The sequence below is a fragment of the Heterodontus francisci genome, chromosome 18 (assembly GCF_036365525.1).
Source record: "Heterodontus francisci isolate sHetFra1 chromosome 18, sHetFra1.hap1, whole genome shotgun sequence".
NCBI lineage: Eukaryota > Metazoa > Chordata > Chondrichthyes > Heterodontiformes > Heterodontidae > Heterodontus > Heterodontus francisci.
Window position 1 is genome coordinate 40,884,371 of NC_090388.1, and position 27,328 is coordinate 40,911,698.

Genomic DNA, 27,328 nt, shown 5'->3' on the forward strand with positions numbered 1-27,328 from the left:
TTCTCATCATAGCTTTTTTAAAGTGCAGTTTGTAGGGTCTTTTCTCCTTTCCGGACTTGCTTAAAAGTTGCATATTTAACAAGCATTGGAATGTAATTTCAACTAATATTTTCTCATCTCCAGTTCCAACAAAAGCACAACAGCTGAATGTTAACTCTTCTTGCAGACACCAATAAATAGGCTACATATTTCTAGCATTTCCTGTTTTAATTTCAACTCTAATGTTTAGTTTCTGTATTTAAGTTCTGAAAGAACTGATCGTCATCTCAGGATCTTTTTTAATGCTTTATATCCTGCATTTTTAATTAGCTTATTAAGCTTCTGGTCACTTTCTTAACTGCTGATATACAGATCTGCAGATTTATGCAGTTATTCCCATCCCTGATAATCATGAGATACTGCAGAAAGAAGCTATACCTGACCATATTAAGAGTTTTTATCGGGTCAACAATATCTGGAGGTTCAGATATGATAGACCATTCCACAAAGGAATCAAGGACAAAGAAAACGAGTTCAAGGTATGCACTTTTCTTGTATGTGAGTACCATGAGAATAAATTTAAATATTTATTTTAAGTCTAACTTGATGTTGATGAGACTTGGTGATTTCAGACACTGACCTGTTACCTTTGAGATCTGAGCTTGAATTCAGGGATAATTACTTCATTATATTTTCAGTCTATCAGACGTGAAAACGGTAAGACTGAAAGGTGTAAAAGTTGTTAATATTAAGGGGTTTTAATTAAGTGGGTTTTAACATTGATTTCAAAACATTTAATTGTCTCCCTCTCTCTCCTTTCTGTTAGAGCCTGTGGGTTGAGCGGACTACTTTGACATTGGTTCAAAGTTTACCAGGTATTTCCCGTTGGTTTGAAGTGGATAGACGGGAAGTGGTGAGTTCAAGCAGCCTATTGTAAATTTCTCGACTGTAAAAATGCTGGACAAGACAAATGTATCATCTTTGTGCTAAATTTAGACTGTAGCATTTTTCGAAATAAAATAATAAAATGGGCTGAAACAAAAGTTACTAGAAAATTCCCCTACATATTCTGATATCTTGTTCTAAATTTTTTTTAAAAAGAAGTCTGACTTCCATGGGAAATGTGTTTCTAGATTGAAATGAGTCCACTTGAAAACGCAATTGAGGTACTGGAGAACAAGAACCAACAACTGCGAACCCTAATTACCCAGTGTCAGTCAAGACAGATGCAGAATATAAATCCCCTGACCATGTGTCTCAACGGTGTCATTGATGCAGCAGTTAATGGAGGACTTGCCAGATACCAAGAGGTAAAATAGAGGGATGTGGGAATGGGGGTAAGAGACTCAAATGGGGGAATTTTATCCTGGAAACGGTGGTTTTGACGTCCGGGGAAACTGATGCTGAGATCCCCATGTTGCCTTCTCTGCAGAAGGCCCGCCAAATTTCATGTCAATCGGGCACTTAAGTGGACAGTGGCGGGCCTTCTGCGGGATCAAAGACCCTGGCGCTGGAGGTCCCACCCTCACAGAGATGCCAGCCAATCAGAGGCCGGCAGCTGCAGCACCACCGCAGTGACGGTGGCTGCTGCTGCAAGTGTACCCACTGGAGGCCAAGGAGTGCCGCTGGAACCAGGCCTTGGGTAGGTCAGGGCAGGAAAGTTCTGGTGGGGAGGGGGGGGGGGGGTCGGCAACACGGGCAGGGGGGTGGCACGAAGAACCTTTTAACAAGTGACCGCCACCCGCCCCACCCCCAGAGCCGGGAAGCAGCCCGCACGGTTTTCCGTGGCGTGCTTCCCGTCCAGCAACAGGGCCACCCACCGCATCGCTAATTGTGGCTGCAGTGGGAAGAGGCCCTTAATTGGGTATTAATTGCCCAGTTAAGGGCCTCAATTAGTGGTGGGACGGGAAAGCCATTCACAGGCCTTCACACTCCGGACTAAATTTTGATGGTGGCGGGAACGCCGCGCCACCATCTCACCTGATTTTATATTCTCCCCGCCTCCAAACCCACCGTGGGGGAGAGAAAAAATTATCCCAAAGGGTTTGAGGCAATATTTAGCAAGATAACACATCTCACCTATTGTCGAGGGTCATTATGAAAAACTATTTCAATGGTATCTTAATACATTAATCACTTTTTTTTGTTCCAGCCGCCCTAGCATTTTAAAATGTTAAAAGCAGCTAGGAGGAGTTTGCATCTTTGTGAATTAACTTGTAAAGTTCTGAGCTTGAGTTCAGATCAGAAAGACATAGCTTAAAGCAAAATCCACCCCAGGTCAAATATTGGACATGATGATAGACCAGATTGTTACCCCACTTTCCCCACAACTTGAGAGTAACATTTAACTTAAAAAAACACACACAAATATTACGTACATAGAATTCCATAGAATATACAACATGGAAACAGGCCATTCAGTCCAACCGAGCCTCCTCCTATACTTCCTCATCTAACTCTCAGCATAACCCTCTATTCCCTTCTCTCATATATGCTTATCTAGCCTCCCCTTAAATGCATCTATCCTATGTGCCTCAACCACTCCCTGTAGTTAATGAAATCCACATTCTCGTCACTCGCTGGGTAAAGATGTTCCTTCTGATTTGCTAATTGATTTTTTGGTGGCTATCATATATTGACAGCCTCTAGTTTTGCTCTTCCCCATAAATGGAATCACTGTCTATTCTATTAAAAATTACATGCCTCTTGAAGGTCATCCCGCAGCCTTCTCTTTAAGAGAAAAGAGACCCAGCCAGTTCGTCCTTTCCTCAAAGAATCAAAGAATGGTTACAGCACAGAAGGCGGCCGTTTGGCCCGTTGTGTCCATGCTGACTCTCTGCAAGAGCAACTCATCTAGTCCCTCTTCCCAGCCTTTTCTCCCTAGCTCTGCAAATATTTTCTCTTCAGATAATTATCCAGCTCTCTTTTGAATGCCTCGATTGAATCTTCCTCCACCACACTCCCAGGCAGTGCATTCCAGATCCTAATCACTCGCTGTATAAAAACATTTTTCCTCGTATCACCTTAAATCAGTGTCTTCTGGTTCTGGATCCTTCTGCCAATGGGAACAGTTTCTCCCTGTCTACTCTGTCTTGACCCCTCATGATTTTGAACACCTGTATTGAATTTCCTCTTAATCTTCTCTTCTCCAAGGGAATAGACCCAGCTTTTCCAACATATCCACATTTCCTGATTGGTATAACCTTGCATTTCTGGTATCATCCTTGTAAATCATTTTTTCACCCTCTCCAGTGCCTCTATATCCTTTTTATAACATGGTGATCAGAATTATACACAGTACTCCAGTGAATTCTGACCAAGGTTCAATACAAGTTTAGCATAAGGTCTCTACTTTTCAATTCTATCCTTCTAGAAATAAACCCGAAATGCTTGGTTTGCCTTTTTTATGGCCTGACTAACCTGTGTTGCTATTTAGTGAATTGCGTATTTGTACTCTCATATTCCTTTGCTCCTCTACCCCATTTAGATTCTTATTTTCCAAGTAACATGTGGCCTCCTTACCAAAATTTAATTCCTCACATTTGTCAGTGTTGAAATTAATTTGCCAATTAAATGCCCATTCTGCCTGTTTGTTAATGTCGTCTTATAATTTTTTGCAATCCTTCTGAACCCTGCCTAATTTGGTGTCATCTGCAAATTTAGGAATTGCATTTTTGAATCCAAAGTCTAAATTGTTGATGTAAATTGTGAACAACAGTCCTCCCAGCACTGATCCTTGTGGGTACCCCGCTTTCTACCTTCTGCCACACTGAATAGCTACCCTTTACTCCTACACTCTGCTTTCTATCTTGCAGCCAGCTAAATATCCATTTTGCTACTTGTCCCCTGACATGACATAAAATTATACTAAAACTCCTTCTGTGGCAAAATAGTCAAAAATCCCAAACAAGACCAGATTGACCAGCAGTCCAGAGAACACTAGGTGACCTAATTTAAAATTTATAAATTTGGGAGTAAATAGCAAAGTCAAACAGTAAAAAAAAATATAAACGTGGAATAATTTGCCAGTGATGGCCTTCCGGCCTTCAAAACTTGCCGAGGAAAAAGTTTTTTCATGTTCCTATGATTTTGTATGTTTTCCCTGAAACCAGTTTTGGTAAATGGCAAAGATACATTATGCATTCTGGTCATTCTACAATTTTATCGGCAATGTGTTAGTAGTTCATCATCTTCTTTGAGCTCCTCCCTTTTGCAACTGTCTAGATGCCTGCATTTATCACCAGACATGAAATGTACTAAAGCCAATGGATCAGTTGGTTGCAATTATTCATGGTCTAAGTTTCTCAGGTTTTGTTTATTGCAATTGGGTACCATTCCTCATGCTTGATGGATTGCACAAGTATTGTCAAAGTGTCAATTATGGGGCATTCGCAGTAAATTGACTACACCTGTACTCATTTACGCAAGGACAATAGCTGAGTGTTCTTTGAAATTGAAAGCAAAAGCATAACGTCTAATGGTATATTTACTAATACTGTCATCCTTACTTGTATTACAACAACAACTTGCATTGAAATAGCACCTTATGTGTAGTAAAACATCCCAGGGTGCTTAACATGAGCAGTTATCAAACATACTTGACACCAATCCACATAAGAAAATATTAGGACAAGTGGTCAAAAGCTTTGCCAAAGAAGCAGGTCTTAAAGGAGGAGAGAGAGGTAGGGAGATGAGAGATTTATTGAGGGAATTCTAGAGCTTAAAGCCGAAGCAGCTGAAGGCACAGCCACCAATGGTGGGACCATGAACATCAGGGATTAGCCAGAGGCCAGAATTGAACAAGCGCGGAGATTTCTGAAGTTTGTAAGCCTGGAGGAGATTTTGAGAGAGATGGTGGAACAAGGCCATGGTGTGACTTGAAAACAAGGATGAGAATTTTGAAATTAAAGTGTTGCCAGACCTGGAGTCCATGTAGGTTAGTGAGCACAGGGGTGATGTGTATTATATAGTATTTATAGCACAGAAACGAGTCATGTGGCCTTTTAAAAAAAATTCGTTTCTGGAATGTGGGCATCGCTGGCTAGGCCGGCATTTATTGCCCATCCCTAATTAACCTTGAGATGGTGGTGGTAAGTTGCCTTTATGAACCGCTGTAGTCCATGTGGGGAAGATACACCAACAAAGCTGCTAGAAAGGGAATTCCAGGATTTTGACCCAGCAACAATGAAGGAATGGTGATTTAGTTCCAAGTCAGGATGGTGTGTGGCTTGGAGGGGAACTTGCAGGTGGTGGTGTTCCCATGCATCTGCTGTCCTTGTCCTTCTAGGTGGTAGAGGTCGCAGGTTTGGAAGGTGTTATCTAAGGAGCCTTGGTGCGTTGCTGCAGTACATCTTGTAGATGGTACACACTGCTGCCACTGTGTGTCAGTGGTGGAGGAAGTGAAAGTTTGTGGATGGGGTGCCGATCAAATGGGCTGCTTTGCCCTGGATGGTGTCGCGCTTCTTCAGTGTTGTTGGAGCTGCACCCGTCCAGGCAGATGGAGAGTATTCCATCATACTTGTAACTTGTGCACTGTAGATAGTGGACACACATTGGGGAGTCAGGAGGTGAGTTACTTGCCGCAGGATTCCTAGCCTCTGACCTGCTCTTGAGGCCCCGGTATTTATATGGCTACTCCAGTTCAGTTTCTGGTCAATGGTAACCCCCAGGATGTTGATAATTGGGTATTCAGCGATTGTAATGTCATTGAATGTCAAGAGGAGATGGTTAGATTTTCTCTTGTTGGAGATGGTCATTGCCTGGCACTTGAGTGGTGCAAATCTTACTTGCCACTTATCAGCCCAAGCCAGGATATTGTCCAGGTCTTAGTGTATTTCTACAGTTCCATGCCAGTAATATAAGTAAGGATGACAGCATTAGTAAATTTACCATTCGGTGTTGTGCTTTTTTTTCCCATTTCAATGAACACTCATATTGTACTTGTATAAGTCATGTACAGGTGCAGTTAATTTACTGTGAATGCCCCAGTGGTTATGCTCCACACAATCCTCCTCCCAGCTGCCTTCATCTACCTCCATCAACATATCCTTCTATTTCTTTCTCCCCTATGTGTTTAACAAGCTTCCATTTATACTATTCGCCTCTCCTCATGGTAGCGATTCCATATTCTGACTTCTGTCTGGGTAAAGAAGTTTCTCCTAAATTCCCCATTTCATTTATTGGTGACTATCTTATATGCTTCACCCCTGGTTCTGGTCTTCCCCACAAGTGGAAACATTATCTCTGCATCTATCCTATCAAACCCCCTTACATTCTTAAAGACCTCTATCAGGTCACTCCTCAGTCTTTTTCTTGAGAAAAAGCCCCAGCCTGTTCAGTCTTTCCTGATGGGCAAAACCTTTCAGTTCTGGTATCATCATTTTTGCATCTTCTCCTGTCCCTCTATATTCTTTTTATAATAGGAAGACCAGTAAGGTTCAGTTTTCCCAAGTGTGGTATAACCAAGTTTTTATGCAAGTTTAACATAACTTCTCTATTTTTCAATTATATCCCTCTAAGAATGGACCCCAGTGCTTTGTTCTTTTTTAATGGCCTTATTAACCTGAATTGCTACTTTTAGTGGTTTGTGCATCTGTACCCTCGTATCTAACTGTCCTGAGTGGACAGATCTGCAGTAGTTCTCTCCATCTTGAATCTCTCTGGCTCAGAGTCATTGACAACATATAAGGGAGGAGGAGAAGTATCTGGACAGTTTGTTCCATATCTCGGTCACACCTCGTACAGGTTCAGAATAGGGTTGGTGTGACTGACAGTGTACAGAGTAAGGGGAACCCAGGTGAGATAGAGAATAAGGTTTCGCAGAAACTGATCTTGTTCAACAGGTACAACATGCTTTACTACTGGTGAAGATAAGGATAAAGACTGTGGAAAGAATAGACAAAGTGTACCGTGGCACCTTGGAGCAGGAGGCAGTCCAAAGTGGGGGGTGGTGGGAGAGGAGGGGTAGCGTAATATGGTTGTTGTAGGGCTTTCAGTAATTAGGGGATGGATAGCATCCTTGCTATGCAAAGTCAAGAGTCCCACATGGTATGTTGCCTACCTGGTTACAGGGACATCTCAAATCAGCTTGAAAAGATATTGGAGAGGGAGGAGGAGAATCCATTTGTTATGATCCATGTTGGGGCCAACACCATAGGGAAGAGTATCAAGAGGTCCTGTTTGGAGAAATTTGAAAGGCTACGGGGAAAAGGCAGGGAAGTGGGACAAGCTGTGTTGCTCTTGCAAAGAGCCAGCACAGACACAATGGACTGAATGACGACCTCCTGTGCTGTAAACATTCTGTGATTCTATCTATTGTATATGTGGGAAAGGGAGTTCCAGTTCATGCGACACTGGCACCAGTACTGGGACAGGAAGGCACTGTAGCATTGAGATGGGATGGGCTCCACTGAACTGGATTGGAACCAGGGTCCTAACTGAAAGGATAAAGAGGGAAATCATAAGGACTTCAAACTAGTAAATTGGGGGAGGGCTCAGGTGGAAAAGGTAGTTCAAAAACAAACAAAAGGGAAGAGAGTAGAATAATGGTCAGAAATTGTGCTTTAGGCACAACAGATAAAGGGAAAACTAAAAAGAATTCAAGTAAGTAAACCAGGAGAGAGAAATAAGAAACACTGGATAAAACATTAGAGCAGAAGGACAATTTAGAGTGCATGGTCCAAATAAGCTTTCTTGATACAACTGCAGAGTACGAGGAACAATTTGACTGAATTGCAGGTTCAGATTCAACTTGGAGTGTATGGCATGCTAGCCATTACTGAGATATGGCTGCAAGACGATTAGGACTAGGAACTAATTATATCAGGTTATAAGATCTACAGGAAAGATGAGGAAAATGGTAGAGGAGTAGTCTTCGTGATTAAGGATGAAATCACTTCAATTATAAGAGAGCATATAATGAGAGGTAAGAAGGCAGTGGAAAATTTATGGGTAGAATTAAGAAATAGAAGAGGATTTTGGCCCCCTGGTAGCAGCTGTGAACTGGTAAATTGTATCAATGCTGAGATTAGACTGGCATACAGCAAAGGTGAAGTGGTTTTAATGGCAGATTTTAACTTTTATATAGATTGTGATAAGCAGGCTCGCGCATGACAGAAAGGTCGTGAATTTCTTGACTGTGTCTGGGATAGTTTTATAAAACAATATGTCATAGAGCTAACAAGGAGGCAGGCCATATTAGCTTTGGGAATGACTAATGAGCAGATTTAGGTAACAACCTAATGGTGTGTGAACATTTATGTAATAGCGACCACAATATGATCAAGCTCAACATAGTGTTTGAAAGGGAAAAATGTGGAACAGCTACTAAGATTCTAGATTTGGTTAAGGCTGACTTCAATGGGATGAGACAGAGACTGTCCACTGCAAACTGGGCAAATCTATTAATAGGTAAAATGACAGAAGATCAGTGGGTGTTCAAAAAGAATTTAATATGACACTGAAACAAGTTATACCCCAAAGGAGCAAGGGCCTTAATTGCCAAAGAAAATAGCCATGGATGACTAAGGGGCAGCGTAAAACTAAAAGAAAAAACATATAAAAATACAAAAAATAGCACAGATCCTGGTGAATGGGAGAAATACAAAGAATAGGAAAAGGTGACAAAACAGATAGTAAGGGTAATGAAAAGGGAGTATGAAAAGAAACTTTTTGATATTCCTTGTGAGTAAGGAAAGATACTTGCAAAGGATATCGAATCAACACATTTTTACAGTTATATCAGGAAAAAGAGGGTGGTCAGGAGCAATGTAGCCTTTGAAAACTGGTGGTGATATTGTCAATGAAAATAAGGAAATGGCAGACATGCTGAATTATTACTTCATCTCAGTATTTACAGTAGAGAAAGAGGTCAGCATGACAAACTCATCAAAATTAACATAAGCAAAATAACAGTAATGAAGAAAATAATGGCACTAAGGAGTAACAAGTCCCCGGGATCAGATGGTTTCCATCCGATGGGTTTTAAAGGAAGTAGGTGAGAACATTGCCGATGCCCTAACTATAATCTTCCAAAGTTCTCTCGATTCAGGAACTGTTCCTTTTAGATTGGAAAATTACACTTGTCACTCCACCATTTAAGAAAGGTGAGTGAGGGAAACCAAGGAAATAAAAGCCAGTTAGCCGAACATTTGTTTGGAAATTACTGGAGTCTATAATTAAGGATAGTGTGATTGAATACATTGAAAATTTTCAGCTGATCAGAAAGAGCCAGCATGGATCTATTAAGAGTAGGTCATGTCTGACGAATCTGATTGAATTTTTTTTTAAAGAGGTGACTACAGTAGTGGACAAGGGAATGTCTATAGATGTTTATTTATATGGACTTACAGAAGGCATTTGATGAAGTCCCTCATAAGAGACAGTTAGCTAAAGTTGAAGCTCATGAAACAGTGGAGGTCCAGGGACATAGATCAACAGGTACAGAAATTAATTTTAAAAAGGCTCATGGAATGCTGGCTTTTATATCTACACGACTAGAAAACAAGCAGGTAGAAGTCATGCTACTGCTATACAAAGTCCTAGTTAGACCACACCTGGAGTATTATGTTCAGTTCTAGGCACCACACCTCAGGAAGGATATATTGGCCTTGGAGGGAGTGCAATGTAGATTTATCAGAATGATATCTCGACTCCAAGGGTTAAATTTCGAAGAATGCTTACACAAACTAGGGTGGTATTCCCTGGAATTTAGAAAGTTAAGGGGTGACTTAATTGAAGCTTGGCACAGTGGCGCAGTGGTTAGCACCACAGCCTCAGAGCTCCAGCGACCCGGGTTCAGATCTGGGTACTGCCTGTGCGGAGTTTGTAAGTTCTCTGTGACCGCGTGGGTTTCCGCCAGTTGCTCCAGTTTCCTCCCACAGCCAAAGACTTGCAGGTTGATAGGTAAATTGGCCATTGTAAATAGCCCCTAGTGTAGGTTGGTGGTAGGAGAATGGTGTGAATGTGGTAGGGAATATGGGATTAATGTAGGATTAGTATAAATGGGTGGTTGTTGGTCTGCACAGACTCAGTGGGACAAAGGGCCTGTTTCAGTGCTGTATCTCTCTTAAAAAAAAAAGATATTAAGGGGAATGGATGCAGTAGATAGACAGTAACTATTTCTGCTGATTCATAGTATAGGACTAGGGGGCATAGTCATGAGTGTGTTTAAGAAATACTTCTATACACAATGTGGTATAAGTTTGGAATTTTCTTCCGCAAACAAATTGATGCTAGATAGTTCAATTGTTACTTTTAAACTGAGATTGATAGTTCTGTTTAGCCAAACATATTAAGGGATATGAGGTAAAGGTGGGTATATTAGTAAAAGTATTATTTAAAAAAAATAGTCCTAGGGAAATTAATGGGTTTAAAGGCTGACATATCCCCAGGGCCTGATAATTTACATCCCAGAGTACTAAAAGAAGTGGCCCTGGAAACAGTGGATGCATGGTCATCTTCCAAAATTCTATAGACTCTGGAGCAGTTCCTACAGATTGGAGGGTGGCAAATATAACCCCACTATTTAAAAAAGGAGGGAGAGAAAAAACAGGGAAATACAGACCAGTTAACCTTGCATCAGTTGTGGGGAAAATGCTAGAGTTTATTATAAAGGATGTGATAGCAGAACACCCGGAAGCATAAACGGGATTGGGCAAAGTCAGCATGAGTTTGCAAAAGGGAAATCATGCTTAACAAATCTACTGGAGATTTTTGAGGATGTAACTAGTAGATTAGATAAGGGAGAACCAGTGGATGTGGTGTATTTGGATTTTCTGAATGCTTTCGATAAGGTCCCACATATGAGGTTAGTATGCAAAATTAAAGCACATGGGATTGGCGATAATATACTGGCATAGATTGAGAATTGGTTGACAGACAGGAAGCAGAGAGTAGGAATAAACAGGTCTTTTTCTGAGTGGCAGGCAGTGACTAGTGGGGTACCGCAGGGATCAGTGCTTGGACCCCAGCTGTTCACAATATACATTAATGACTAGGGCGAGGGAACTAAATGTAACATTTCCAACTTTGCAGACGCCACAAAGCTGGGGGAGGGGGGGGATGTGAACTGTGAGGAGGATGTGAAGAGGCCCATTGTGATTTGGACAAGTTGGGTGAGTGGGCAAATATATGCCAGATGCAGTATAATGTGGATAAATGTGAGGTTATCCACTTTGGTTGTAAAAACAGAAAGGCAGATTATTATCTGAATGGTGATAGATTAGGAAAGGGGGAGGTGCAACGAGACCTGGGTGTCCTTGTACACCAGTCGCTGCAGCAAGCATTCAAGTGCAGCAAGCAATTAGGAAGGCGAAAGGTGTGTTGGCCTTCCTTGCAAGTGGATTTGAGTATAGGAGAAAAGATGTCTTACTGCAGTTATACAGGGCCTTGGTGAGACCACATCTGGAGTATTGTGTGCATTTTTTTCTCCTTATCTGAGGAAGGATGTTCTTGCCATGGAGGGAGTGCAAAGAAGATTTACTAGGCTGATTCCTGGGATGGCAGGATTGACGTATGAGGAGAGATTGGGTCGACTAGGCCTATATTCACTAGAGTTTAGAAGAATGAGAGGGGATCTCATAGAAACCTATAAATTTCTAACAGGACTGGACAGGCTTGATGCAGGGAGGATGTTCCCGATGGCTTGGGATTCCAGAACCAGGGGTCACAGTCTCAGGATACGGGGTATGCCATTTGTAACCGAGATGAGGAGAAATTTCTTCACTCAGAGGGTGGTGAACCTGTGGAATTCTCTACCGCAGAAGGCCTTGGGGGCCAAGTCATTAAGTATATTCAAGAAGGAGCTAGATATATTTGTTAATGCCAAAGGGATCAAGGAATATCGGGAGAAACGGGAACAGGATACTGAATTAGACGATCAGCCATGATCTTTTTTGAACGGCTAAGCAGGCCCGAAGGGCCGAATGGCCTACTCCTGCTCCTATTTTCTCTGTTTCTATATGGAGTCAGGTCATAGATTATCCATGATCTCATTGAATGGCAGAACAGGCTTGAGGGGCTAAATGGCTTTCACCTGTTCCTATGTTTCTCTGCTCTTGTATCTTATTTTTTTATTTTCCCAGGAGTATGTGGCCTCCTTATTCTTCCTGTCAAAATAAACCAGCTCACACTTCTGTGTATTGAAGTTCATGTGCCAATTCCATGCCTATTCTGCAAGTTTTTTAACGCCTCCCTGTATTTGTCACAGGCCTCCTCTGTACCAACTATACCCCTCAATTTGGTGTTTTCTGCAAATTTTGAAATTATACTTCCAATTCCCAAGTCCAACTCGCTTATGTAAATGGTGAATAACAGTGGTCCCAGAACCAATCCTTGTGGAATGCCATTTCCACCTTTTGCCAATCTGAGTATCTATCTTTAATTAATGCCTGGCTGCCCAAACCGAACCCGACGACATGTGTCGGGTTCGGGTTGGGTCTGTATTCTGCATCCAGAATTCGGGCTCTGGTCGGGTTGGGCTGGGCTGCACTGTTTTGTTTCGTGTCGTTTTCGTTTTAATCAATTATTTTTTTTCTGTTTCAATAATATGTTTGATATTTGCGGGTTGGGTCGGTCATTTAAAAAAATTAAAGGACTTGGGTTCGGGTTAGCTGTTATCGGGTTGGGCCCAGGTCGGATTTTAATTTTATACCCGAGCCAGGCTTTACCTTTAACTCCTGCTCTGTTTTCTGTTTTGTAGCCAGCTTGCTATCCATTCAGCTACTTGTCCCCTGACTCCACATGTTCTGACCTTAGTCATGAGTCTACTGTGATACCTACCTTTTAAAAATTCAAATATATTACGTTTACTACATTACCCTTGTTCATCCTTTCTGTTACATCTTCAAAAAATTCAGTAAGGTTGGTCAACAATAACCTTCCTTTTTGAAATCTTTGTTGACTATTTTTAATTTCTAGATGTTTTCATATTCCATCTTTGAGTAAGGATTCCATTACCTTTCCTATCATAAGCATTAAACTAACTGGTCTGTAGTTTGCTGGACTTGTCTTATCTCCCTTTTTAAAAAAGGAATCACATGAGCTGTCTGCCAGTCCTCTGGCACTATTCCCTTTTCTAATACATTTTTCTCTACATGTAATAGTACCTCTCCTACCTCTTCCCTAAACTCTTTTCATATGCATGGATGCAAATCATCCAGACCAGGGCTTATATCCTCTAATTTTGATTACTTTATAAATTAACTCTCTTTCTATTACTCTATCGTGGTGAACAGGACTTGGTGTGAATTAGGATACAGGTGACAATGTTTTGGATGTGCTCAAGTGTATGGACGGTGCAAGATTGGTGACCAGTGAGGATAGCATTGGAATAGCCTAGTCAAAGATAACAAAAGCATGGATGAGAGTTTCAGCAGCAGATGAGCTAATGCAAAGCTGAATAGTTCATGGTTTGAATATAATTAGATCAGTTCATTGTTTGAGGCCTAGTGGGTGTGGTGTATTGCTGTTCATATCATTTCGGGGACAAGTTCACATTGTAATTTTGTACATGCTAGCTTCTGTATTCAGATGGGGACAACTGTGGAATAGGCTCACTTGCCAGTGAAAGGGAGGAATACTTGTATAGCATGTCATTCTCAGTATTATTGTATATCTATATAGCGCGCTATGACTGCGTTAAAGACCTGGAAGTAAGTTGTTATATGTCCTCTCAATCCAGAAGTGCTACGTGACGTTGAGGGGAAACTCAAGGGGAGAAAGCTAGTTCAGTTGTTATGAAGTAGATCGTTGAGTTATGCAGGTCCAGAAATCCCTAGGTTTTGAATTAGCTGAGTTCAGCCAGGGCAGTAGTTGAGACATCATAGTCGGTCTTCTCCAATCCTAATCATTATCCAGTGACTCATGCTGAGAAGTACAAGGTGAGGACAGGGTCAGGCTCTGATGTGAAGTCCTGAAGTCAAATACCATGATAAACAAACAAACAAATGCTCTCTAGGCTCATACAGGAAGAATGGCTGCTTGAGGGAAATAAGAGTGAATGCAACACGTGTTAAATCTATTTTAGCAATTCATGAGGGGAGAAAATTGGGACCGGGGAGAAGAAAAATAGTTCTCTATTTGATTAAAAATGCCAAGTGTTTTTTTTTCAAAAAAATTCAAATAGTTACAGACAGATTTGACCTTCTAACCCTGCTGCCTACCCATAATTACAGGCTGTTGTAATCCCAAACATCCTTCAGTACCTAATTGTAACTAATTTGCATAATTTGTTTTCTTGTGTTTCTTTGCGGGTGCTTTAACTGTAATCCTTGCATTTTAAACTGTTCCATATATAATTTTGACCAGTTTCTTGGTAACTTGACAGTTGCGTTTAATTTTGCAAGGCTGCAAACGTATTCCAAAGTAGTTTTCAAAGTGAGGTGGGGGGGAGGGAGGGGGTGGAATTGAGAAGAGCTGGAAAAACTGCATGAAAATAGCTTGAAGAAATATGATTTTCTGTTTCCTGGCAGGCATTCTTTGTGAAGGATTACATTCTCAACCACCCTGAGGATGGAGAGAAAATCTCTCGTCTGAGGGAGCTTATGTTTGAACAGGTAATATGCAGATTCCCAAAATACAAAATATTCATTAGACTAGATCATGTATTTATATTAAAACCAAGGGAGAATACAAGTGACCTACATATTAACATGAAACAGATCACAGGATAGATGAGGGAAGCCATTTGGCCAGTTTGGCTCATGCTTCAAAACGTAAACCTGCATTTGTTTCCCCATCGCATTATTTAACTGTATTTTGAATGAATGTAAGGTTTTTGCCTTCACTTCCTACCTGGAAGATTATTCTAAATGTTAATCACCCTGTGCATGATGATTTTCTTGATATCTGTCCTAAATTGTCCTCTCACCATAATCTACAACCCTAGTTCAAGTATCTTGGTATACCTTAAAGCAGTGCTGCAGATTTACCATATGGCATTTAATATTTTAGTTGCAAACATTTGAAAGGAAGTGAGAGGAAAGACAATCAGCTTCACCAATGCTCAACCTGTCTGTTAAATGGTTGCAAGGTTATGCACCAGCCTCCCCAATCTCTCGTAAAGCTGATCTCTGAGGGAGACAAAAAACCCATAAGAAACATGTGTAGCCAATTTCAGCAGGGGAAAATCTGGAAAATGCTTCCCTGGTGCCCTCAGACAATCAAGCAAGCTGTAAGAGATCTGTGACTCATCGCTCGACCATAATTATTTAACCACCACTCCCCCTACCTCTATCTCTCTATGTCCCAGTGTGCTTAGAAATATAGGACAGGAGCAACAAAGACCATTTCCATCTATCAGGTCCTAAAGATCACACACTTCTACCACATATAGCCCCTGATACTCTCCAATAACTTTGTCTACCAAAACATTTTGCATTGCCCTCTTCAAATTTAAAATATGCTGCATTTGCACTGCCTCCCAGGAGAGGCTATTCGATATGTTCCTCAGCCCCTGCATGATGCACATATATCTGATCTGTGGATTCAGCTTTCTCATCAACGCATGAACTTAATATTCCTTCTGAGCCACCTAATTTTCCTCGTACCAATTGTACTAAAAACCGAGAGCTTTTTACCGTATGCCTGAAGTAACCAAAGTGGGCATATGACAGAAGGGCCACAAATTAGGCCAGGAAACAGTTACTTCAGATCAGAGCAGCCGAGGTATCCTTTAATTAACGGAACCTCTGCAATCCCCAAATAAGACCATCAACGGAGGAAGGGCAGGGTTGAGAATCACCTATTGTTACGAACAGACAGTTAATTTAATTTTTTCCCCTCTGATCAAATTTCCCTGTTTTTTCAACCACCTGTCCATAATTAGATTAGAGATTGAATTTCTTTCCCTCCCTTAAACCCTAATAATAAATGACCGCTTCAACAACATGGATTTTAAAGTTAAAACAAAGAAGTAGGGTTTATTCATACACTCTAAAACTCGGGAAGGGGGTTTAACTTCACCACGCATGCTTACAAACATCCAGGGGAAAGTTAAAGGCATTAAAAAAAAAGGCAAGGATGTTTATTAAATAGAAACTTATCTTAACTACTAGCTAGTATGGATTTCAGTTAAAACTAGTATCTATGAATATAAAAAAAAAGTGTCCAAAAGTTGGAGACCCCTGCTTAGAAATGCCGATCAGAGGAGGAGCTATTGGAGATATCTCATCTCTTTTGCAAATTTCTTTTTCTTTGCCCTCTCAAAGGTAATAATGGAGATCGCTTAATTGCTGAAGTCACCTTATTTTAGATGGAGAAGAAATGGGTAGAAATCAGACATTTTCTGCTGTTCCTGCAGCTTGTCTTTGAGTTGGTTTGTTTATGGCTGGATTTTTCAAAGTGTGGCTTCTCTTTAATTTTTCTTGTTGAAAAGGCTTTAGAGAGAAAAGTCAATGCAACTTGAAGACAGGCTGTGACTTCTTGCAGGGAGATGTGTCTCCAGCACACGGCAGCTGTATAATCGAAGACAGGCTGTACTCTTAAACGGTTACAGTTTCGAGTCCACACAGGTTGGATAGGAATCTCCTGGGTCGTAAAGCTAGACTCTTTTCAAGTGGCTGTCCCACCTGACCCCTCTCCTCCATTTTTACAATCAGAACACACAAGTACAAACTTAAAACATGCTGTATAAAATGGCAGTTGACAATACTCAAATGCACAAGGGGGTTCACAGCCATTCATGACTCTATGTTCAGAATTCCTGCATTCCCAACACAGTGAAACGGCAGAAGTAACCTCATCAGACCAGCTGTATCTACCTGCCAAGTGGCGGAACTGTCGGTCCACCTGGGGGACCAGGCAGGGATTACAACCTGGACCCTTGAAGAGGGCCACTCACCCCATCCCCATCCCACTGGAATTAATGTGCAGGTGCCCACTATTGGCGAGTAAAGGCAAGAACTCCTCCCACATAGCCAAGGAAAGTCCATGGGGTCAGTGGCAGCTATTTTAATGAGCTGTTCACTCTTGCAATCTTACCACACTTTTCATAAAAGGACAAGAAGTTGCAGCCATGTAGTTTTCTACTGCTGGAGCCACAACGTATGCCTAACTAGATTTATTTTCCAAAATGAAACAAAAAAGACACATTGAGAATGGCGCAAGCTTAAGCACAACTACTTGCAATTGTATAGTGTTATTAGCACAGTAAAAACATTCCAAGGTGCTTCACAGGAGCAGTAACAACAGAAGTAAACAGCTTGATTTTCTAAAACTATACTCTGCCCCACACAGCAGTGAATGTATCCATTCTCTTCAACAATATTATATGGTATATCCCAGCACTCACTTTTAGTTCCATGGCGTATTCTGGCTGGACTTGAGAAAAATACATAATTGTGTTTAAATGCATTCACTGACAGACCCATCTGCAATATGAATAAATGCACTGTTCGAACAAGGCCTTATCAGTTGATTTCATACATCAATTCTTTTACAAAATTTTGTATCGAATTTTTAAACAAAAGTCTCTCCCAAGAACCAAACTAGTGGCTGTTTTGACTGATCCTTTGTACAGAACATAATAAATTCATCGACATTTACACACAAGGCCAGTTCTCCTTTTGCCTACCTCTATACCGTGACTGTACCATGAAATTTATTACAGTCACTATCACTCAGCAGTGCCTCAAATTTTATTTTCCATGTACTGACATGAAAGCAGATTAATTTAAACTGATGAAGGTTTCTGCAATGTTAATATGCTATCGTAGTTGCGATTTTCTTCAGAATGTGGACTAAAGCCATCTAATGGTGGTAAAAATGCAGTATGAAATGCACATTTAATCATCCTGGTTCTTTCAAAGTTCTCTTCAGCTTTTCACTCTCATCCCTGGAAACATCAGCATGTTTTGAACACTTTATATGAGAATTTGCAGAAATGTAAAGATGTGGAAAAGAATCTAACAGGAGTGCTCCTCCTGGCTCCACATTAAAACTGCGGGCAACTGCTGGTTACTGCACACTACTCACTCCATCCCGAATGCCACCCCCTTCGCCCCCCAGAATCACCGTAGGCCCTCAGCTGGCTGATTTTGCTGCCCTTCTCGCCATCAACAAAGCTTCTGCGGCTGCAGCTAGTGCCCATTGCTCACCGTTATTAACTCATGAGGCCAATGACCAATTAGCTGTGGTCCTGCTGTCTGCCTCATTAGGCATGTGCTGCATCCGGATTGTATCCCGATTCAGGCATGATCCAAATTCTAGGCCAATGTATTCACACACGAGAGAACAAAGCAAAATTTTCAGAAAGTAACTGTAAAAATTAGATGATATTAGCTAGTGAAATGTGGAGAATTGCAATTCTTAATAATTAGGTTACTTAGAATCTCACTTGTGTTTCTCTTTTTTAAAGGCACATATTCTAGAGTACAGCTTGGCTGTGCATGAAAAGTTTGTACCTCAAGACATGAGACCATTGCACAAGAAGCTGGTGGATCAGTTCTATGTGATGAAGTCCAGGTTGGGGATACAGGTATGAACTCACAGCAAGAAGCTGATCAAGTGAATTCCATCATCAATACTCGCGTACCTAACGATCCATGTGCCTTTTGAATGTTATGGTAGTTATCAACAGAGAGTTAAACTTTGACTGTTATGTTATTATTAAATAGTGAAAATTTTGGTTCACCCTGCTACATCAATGTTTGAACAATTTAAAGGCTCAAGACTTGTATTAGTTAAATACCAGCAAGTCGCAGAGGTTGCAAGCAATAATAACTATAGATTTGTAAATATTGAAGTTGTATTTGATTGTTATGCACTGCTCTCAGGCATGAAGTAGACTTCTTCATAACATTATTTCTTCCCTGTATTTGTTCCCATGGTGCCTCCTCTGTATATTTCCTAACATACAGACAAGTTAAGAATAGACTCGGAAACCATGAGAAGAATTGAATTGTTGGTGAAAAATTATATTACTTGCTTTTCATTGATTTTTCTTTTTGATATTCCTAGTTTGTCTGCTTCACTTGACTTCTCTCTAATTTTTCTTCTGTGAACATTTGGTCTTCTGTGGTGTACTGTAAATTTATACACAATGAAGAGTTTGCATACAAATTGAAATATAGGCTGCTGGATTGCTGCAAAATATTCTTAATATATATTAAGTGCGCTTAGTGCTATCTCTTGGTCCTCTCCTTTCCTCCTCGTGCTTTAAAGGTGCTAGTTTATGATTTTATTCCAGGTTGCCTGGGAGCAGACATTTTGTCTAGAATCCCCTTTGCAATGATAGCAGCCTTTAGCAGCCAGTTTTCAGATATTGATTGTGGATCCCACCTTCAAATGTAATCTGTTATGGGGGTGTCAGTGAGTGGATGTTGTGTGCATGCAGTGTAGCCTCACCTGGCCTGGTATCCTACCACTGCTCCTCCACTTCTTTCAAGAAGCAAAGATAGAGGGGAATCCCCCATTATGTTCTATCTGGAATGGAAGACTGTGGTACTGCTAATTGCAGACCGCATAGAAATTGGCACACTGGCAAATGGGAAAATTGATAGCAACAATTAAATAAAACAATATTTTAAAAAAACTATAATAACTGAATAATCCTGTCTCTTTAAACTTAATTTCAGCTTCAGGATAGTTTCTCCCAATCTTGGATGCCTGTGTTATGCTACCATGATTAACGTTTGTAGTAAATAATCGAGAAAGCATGGAAAATGAGGCATATGCTAATATCAGATCATTACGGCCTCATTTACACAAACCTCCCCATTTTTGAAAACAACAGCAAAAAGCCAAGCAGGCACTAAAGTGGGCTGAGATCCACCGTATCAGATCTTCACTGATTACAGCCCAAAAATTAAGCATAATGCAGGCCAAAGATCTAGACTACTATGTCCAGGGGGAGCATTGGTTCAGCTGCCAGCTGGAGGAAGGTATGGAGTAGCCTTTTACTTAACATGAAAACATGGCTGCCAAAATTTTCTGAATAACCTAGTGATCCAATTATGTATTCTATCTGGGAATTCTGATGGTTACATTTTTCAGTGAATTCAAAGGAATGACCAATGTGAAGAAAAATATTTCCAATCTCTCTCCATATGTATATCACACTCCAGTAGACAAAATTCCCTCCCTGACTCTTTGGGAACACTATTACTTATCTAGCATCAGGGTTCTTGCTTCCTCTCAAACCTGATCCTAAGTTAGACTGCACATTTTTAAAGCTTTAATTTAAAGTTACAATTTTCAATTTTGCACTTAATCTGACAACACTATGGTTAATAGCTGTATTTTCATAGGAACAGCCTACTCAGAGGTTTCCAGTGTTGCTTGACAATTGATGAAAGGCATTTTAAAATTAAGTACTGACTGTCTGATTTAATGTATTTACCATGCTGAATATTTCCTTTGAAAGTCTCTTTTACATGTTTATTATACTATTACCTCACATCTTACAGTCAGAGATGGTCTGAATTTCAAATAAAACAAAACACCTGATGGAAATACAATCTGTTGGTTGATATGGAATCAATTAGACTTCAAAGTTTTCTTTCCAAAAGACAGACCATTTATTTAATGTCAGAAACTTGTTAAAAGAAAATAGTGAAAGCATTGATTTAACTCACAAATCTAAGCAAAACTGCTATAAATATTAATTATATTCACTTTCAATAACTCAGATTTAAAACAATACTGTGCCACTGATACTTATAATTCATTACTAATTTTTTCAAAATTTAACTTGTGGCTGTAGGACCTGAAATTTTGTGATTTTTTTTTTTAATGGGGCAGAAATGGTGTAGTTGTGGTGTAGAGGAGTGGGATTTGGGGCATAAATCATATACTTTTGAATTATGTCATTGGAGGACTGCACTTGATTTAAGTTAATTTTGTACAAAAGAGCAGAAACTTATCTGCATAACTTGTCAAACCAGGAAGTGGTTGAGTTCACAGGCTTCGATTTTCCACAGACTTTTGCTGAAAGGATTACAAAAATCTGCTCTCAGAAATGCTTCACAGAAAGGATTCTACACATTGCCTTTTAGCAGTTTCAGACCAGGAAATCTTTATCTTCCCATGCTTTGTCATGGAACCCCTGTCATGGGGTTCACTATGTGTTTCACATGTACACATATATAGGTAGGTGGTGGTGTAGTGGTATTGTCACTGGACTAGTAACCCAGATACCCCAGGGTATTTCTCTGGGGACATGGGTTCGAATCCCACCACAGCAGAAGGTGGAATTTGAATTTAATTAATAATTAATTAATAAATCTGAAATCTAATGATGGCCGTGTAACCATTGTCGATTGTTGTAAAAAACCCATCTGGTTCACTAATGTCCTTTAGGGAAGGAAATCTGCTGTCCTTACCTGGTCTGGACTACATGTGACAACAGACCCACAGCAATGGGGTTAACTCTTACATGCCCTCTGAAATGGCCTAGCAAGCCACTCAGTTGAACCTAACCGCTATGAAGTCAATAAAAAGGAATGAAACCGGACGGACCACCCGGCATCGACCTAGGCACCGGAAACGACAACTGCAAACCCAGCCCTGTCGACCCTGCAAAGTCCACCTTACTAACATCTGGGGGCTTGTGCCAAAGTTGGGAGAGCTGTCCCACAGACTAGTCAAGCCTGACATAGTCATACTCACGGAATCATACCTTACAGAAAATGTCCCAGACACTGCCATCACCATCCCCGGGTATGTCCTGTCCCACCAGCAGGACAGACCCACCAGAGGTGGTGGCACAGTGGTATACAGTAGGGAGGGAGTTGCTCTGGGAGTCCTCAACATCGACTCCGGACCCCATGAAGTCTCATGGCATCAGGTCAAACATGGACAAGGTAACCTCCGACTGATTACCACCTACTGCCCTCCCTCAGCTGATGAGTCAGTACTCCATGTTGAACACCACTTGGAGGAAGCACTGAGGGTGGCAAGGGCACAAAATGTACTCTGGGTGTCCATCACCAAGAGTGGCTCGGTAGCACGACTACTGACCGAGCTGGCCGAGTCCTAAAGGACATAGCTGCTAGACTGGGTCTGCGGCAGGTGATGGGGGAACCAACACTAGGGAAAAACATACTTGACCTCGTCCTCACCAATCTGCCTGCCACAGATGCTTCTGTCCATGACAGTATTGGTAGGAGTGACCACCACACAGTCCTTGTGGAGACGAAGTCCAGCCCTCAGATTGAGGATACTGTCCATCGTGTTGTGTGGCACTATCACTGTGCTAAATGGGATAGATTTCGAACAGATCTAGCAATGCAAAACTGGGCATCCATGAGGCGCTGTGGGCCATCAGCAGCAACAGAATTATACTGTAACCTCATGGCCCGGCATATCCCGCACTCTACCAGGAGACCAACCCTGGTTCAATGAAGAGTGCAGGAGGGCATGCCAGGAGCGGCACCAGGCATACCTCAAAATGAGGTGTCAACCTGGTGAAGCTATAACCCAGGACTACTCGCATGCCAAACTGCGTAAGCAGCATGCGATAGACAGAGCTAAGCGATCCCATAACCAATGGATCAGATCTAAGCTCTGCAGTCCTGCCACATCCAGCCATGAATGGTGGTGGACAATTAAACAGCTAACTGGAGGAGGTGGCTCCACAAAATCCCCATCCTCAATGATGGGGGAGCCCAGCACATCAGTGTGGAAGATGAGGCTGAAGCATTTGCAACAATCTTCAGCCAGAAGTGCCAAGTTGGTGATCCATCTCCGCCTCCTCCTGAAGTCCCCAGCATCACAGATGCCAGACTTCAGCCAATTCGATTCACTCCACGTGATATCAAGAAATGACTGAAGGCATGGATACTGCAAAAGCTATGGGCCCTGACAATATTCCGGCAATAGTACTGAAGACCTGTGCTCTAGAACTTGCCACGCTCCTAGCCAAGCTGTTCCAGTACAGCTACAACACTGGCATCTACCCTGCAAAGTGGAAAATTGCCCAGGTATGTCCTGTACACAAAAAGCAGGACAAGTCCAACCTGGCCAGTTACCGCCCCATCAGCCTACTCTCAATCATCAGTAAAGTGATGGAAGGTGTCATCAACAGAGCCATCAAGCGGCACTTGCTTAGCAATAACCTGCTCAGTGACGCTCAGTTTGGGTTCCACCAGGGCCACTCAGCTCCTGACCTCATTACAGCCTTGGTTCAAACATGGACAAAAGAGCTGAACTCAAGAGGTGAGGTGAGAGTGACTGCCCTTGACATCAAGGCAGCATTTGACCACGTATGACATCAAGGAGCCCTAGCAAAACTGAGGTCAATGGGAATCAGGGGGAAAACACTCCACTGGCTGGAGTCATACCTAGCGCAAAGGAAGATGGTTGTGGTTGTTGGAGGTCAATTATCTGAGCTCCAGGACATCACTGCAGGAGTTCTTCAGGGTAGTGTCCTAGGCCCAACCATCTTCAGCTGCTTCATCAATGACCTTCCTTCAATCATAAGGTCAGAAGTGGGGATGTTCGCTGATGTTTGCACAATGTTCAGCACCATTCGTGACTCCTCAGATACTGAAGCAGTCCGTGTAGAAATGCAGCAAGACCTGGACAATATCCAGACTTGGGCTGATAAGTGGCAAGTAACATTCATGCCACACAAGTGCCAGGCAATGACCATCTCCAACAAGAGAGAATCTAACCATCTCCCTGTGACATTCAATGGCATTACCATCACTGAATCCCCCACTATCAACATCCTAGGGGCTACCACTGACCAGAAACTGAACTGGAGTAGCCATATAAACACCGTGGCTACAAGAGCAGGTCAGAGGATAGGAATCCTGAGGCGAGTAACTCACCTCCTGACTCCCCAAAGCCTGTCCACCACAAGGCACAAGTCAGGAGTGTGATGGAATACTCTCCACTTGCCTGGATGGGTGCAGCTCCAACAACACTCAAGAAGCTCGACACCATCCAGGACAAAGCAGCCCGCTTGATTGGCACCCCATCTACAAACATTCACTCCCTCCACCACTGATGCACAGTGTGTAGCATCTACAAGATGCACTGCAGCAATGCACCAATGCTCCTTCGACAGCACCTTCCAAACCCGCGATCTCTACCAACTAGAAGGACAAGGGCAGCAAATACATGGGAACACCACCACCTGCAAGTTCCCCTCCAAGTCACACAACATCCTGACTTGGAACTATATCGCCGTTCCGTCACTGTTGCTGGGTCAAAATCCTGGAACTCCCTTCCTAACAGCACTGTGGGTGTTCCTACCCCAAATGGACTGCAGCGATTCAAGAAGGCAGCTCACCACCACCTTCTGAAGGGCAATTAGAGATGGGCAATAGATGCTGGCCTGGCCAGTGACACCTACATCCCATGAATGAATAAATTAAAAAAAAATGTGTACAATAGAAATAGAGCAGGAGCTGGACAAAGAGGAAATGACAGTGATGTGGAGCATAAGACCTCTCCATAGGAGAAGACAAACAACTAGAGAGCACCCTTGCACCATAGACTACAGTCCATATGAGTCAGATTTCTGAGAAGAGGACTGCTTAAGGGGACATAGAACAAGCTCTATCTCCCCTTGTAAATTGACTTGTCAACAGTTTTTTTTTATTCGTTCATGGGATGTGGGTGTCACTGGCACGGCCAACATTTATTACCCATTCCTAATTGTCCTTGAGAAGGTGGTGGTGAGCCGCCTTCTCGAATGCTGCAGTCCATGTGATGAAGGTAATCCCAATATGTTGACAGGGAGTTCTTCTCAAAACAAAAAAAAGAACGGACTTCAGAATGCTAGGCTTCAAATCCCAAATCAACTTAAAGTTGCTGCTGAGAACTGCTGAAGTAAGTCTGTAAATGAGTCAATCTGCTGTTTTTTTTCTTGCTTCTGTTAAACTAATTTCTTAATAAATTTAATTCATGTGCCTAGAAAATTGATCAAGCCTTGAAAACAAGCTGTAAAGGACAAAGTAAATTTTGTGCAGGGAATCAAGCATACTTTATAAGGCAGCCAGCACTTAAAGTGGAGATACACTCTGGCTGCAGACAGTATAGGGAATGCTTGTGAACGCAGGTATGGCTGCATGATCTGTGTAACAGTCCCCCAGGTGCATCATTGGAATTGCTGGTCTAAGCTGTGGACAGGAGAGATGTTGTTACCTTGGGAAGTGGAAAGCTGGCAACAGCAAGAAAGTAAGACTTCCCAAAAACCTCAGGACATTCCAAAGCCCTTTACACCAATGAATTACTTTTGAAGTGTAGTCACTGTTCACGTGTAGTCAAATGCATGTGAGAGATCAGACAGGGTCTCGATTTAACGTCTCATCCAAAATATGGTACCTCCAACAGTGCAGCATTTCCTCAGCCTAGATTTCTGTGCTCAAGTCTCTGATGTGAGACTTGAATCCACAATCTTCTGACTCAGGCAAGAGTTCTGCCAACTCAGCCACGGCTGATACTGTGAGCTCACCGAGGAGGTCGATGGCAGGGGGCTTAGCTCCCGGGACATGACTGCAATGCTGGAAAATGTTCAATGACCTCACCAGAGTTGGTAAGTTAAGAATCTTACCTCTCACATACTATTCTCTTTCTACCTGCAACCGCACTACTGACAGCTCTCTTCCACTTCTCTTCACTCTCCTACAATCACTGCACCACACTTCATTCCGCCTCCTTCTCTTCATACTCTCTCACTTTTCACTTCATCTCAGCACCATTGCAACCCTCACTTCCCCACGTGTCACATCTTCCACACAACCTACAAACTGTTTTACCATGAAAGCGCGTTCTTAAAGACTTTCATAAATGTACTCCCTTCTTGTAGGAGAAGCTCGCGCACAACATCAGGCAAAACATGGCAACCGGAGGAGGCAGAGATTGCCTGCTTACCATTTCCCCTCTGCTGGCCATCAGCCAGGGAGAGAGTTATGGCCAATGTGAGTGGCAGCACAGGAGGAGAGATCACACAGGGTTTCTTCAAACCTCCTTTACCTTTCTTTCTTCGATCACATACTACATACTCTGTCAAATTGCAGCTGCTTTTAGCAGCCACTTCTCTCTCTCCATACTTAAAGCTAAACTGCTGAAGCCCCAGTGCCAATGTAGGATGAGGAGGGCAGCCTTCCAAAAGATGCAGACCAGCAGCATGTGCACTTTAGAGGGTAGGTTAGAAGAGGGCTCTTCACGTGATGAATTACCAGTCACTAGTATGCAGGAGCAAGGCTAGGGCAAGAGGATGTCACAGGTACCAGATCTTGGGAGGGCAAGATCACATACTAGATCCGCTGCACATAAATTAGATGCTGAGTTTGAGAGCCCTGTCTGCCAAAGAAGGCGGTGTAAACCAGGAAATGCTGTGTGCATTGGACAGCATGGCAGCAAGCTTGCCAAAGCAGGAAGGAGTCCAACTTGTGTTGGGGCTTCACGCAGAGCATGGAGACCATTCTATCCAACATGAATTGTGATCAGCTCCATGAATATGACAATGGTGCCTGTCATGATGGAGCCTCTGACAGCTCACACTGCTGTCATAGAAGATCAGATGACTGCCATCTTGGCTCTGGGGTCCGGTGTTGACCAGGGCTTCCAGATCCTCACATCACTCCTGCACTCTGCTCTTGCAGAGAGTCTGTAGGAGTGCTGAGGTGCCATCGCAGGACAGTAGCCTTGGCTCTACGGGAGAGTTTCCTATTGTCCTCTCTCAAGGGCAGCATACTTGCTCCCCCACCACCCACTCTGTCAGTGACCTTGTTCTTGCCACACAGCAAGCTGGGCCAGACTGTTCCGGTCCACACCGAGATGCTGCAATCTGCAGCCAGGCCCTGAAGGCACAATCCTGCTCAAGGTCGCCCAGCATGGCCAACTGAAGCTCAGCAGCTTCCATCTTCCAAACTGTAGCCACGATGGAAATGCTTCATTGGAGCACCAGAATAAATACATGAGTACACAAGATAAGTACTAAGGTGTTTACAAGGGTGATTCTTAATTACTCCTGTTAAATATTAAACACAGCTGGAATGGAATTTCTGGATTTGGTATTGGTGTTAACTTTGTAGTGAAGCGCGGGCAAGACGCATAAGGTTGGACTGAAAATATGCAATTGGATGGTGGTAGTGAGGATGACAGTGATGAGAATTGCAGGACTGTTGGTGTATTAGAATGGGAGTGATGGTTCATGTTTAGCACTGATGGATGAGCTGCTCTAAGAGTTCTGGTAGCCAGGAGCACTGGTGGTCAGTGCTGCTTTTGCTCTTCTCTTTGTGATATCTCACGTGTTGCTGCTCAGTGAAGCTGAGGTTTGAGAAGTGCTCTTTGACCCACTGTTTTTCCCCAAGATTTATGTCTGTTGGTGTGTTTTATGGAACATTTGAAGAGATCAGCTGTGTATGTTGATACCTTGATTTTTCCAGCATGCATG

General features: G+C 42.3%; 1 protein-coding gene across 4 annotated transcripts in view; it reads left to right on the forward strand.

The window, feature by feature from the left end:
* Positions 1–27,328, forward strand: part of LOC137379568 (dedicator of cytokinesis protein 4-like) — a 545,491-nt gene that overhangs the window by 408,318 nt on the left and 109,845 nt on the right. For all 4 annotated transcript variants that reach the window (XM_068050580.1, XM_068050582.1, XM_068050581.1 and 1 more), the window contains exons 40-44: positions 352–518; positions 806–892; positions 1,113–1,289; positions 14,451–14,534; positions 18,335–18,454. In XM_068050580.1, coding sequence (XP_067906681.1) covers positions 352–518; positions 806–892; positions 1,113–1,289; positions 14,451–14,534; positions 18,335–18,454 — 635 coding nt within the window. The remainder of the gene's footprint in view (positions 1–351; positions 519–805; positions 893–1,112; positions 1,290–14,450; positions 14,535–18,334; positions 18,455–27,328) is intronic.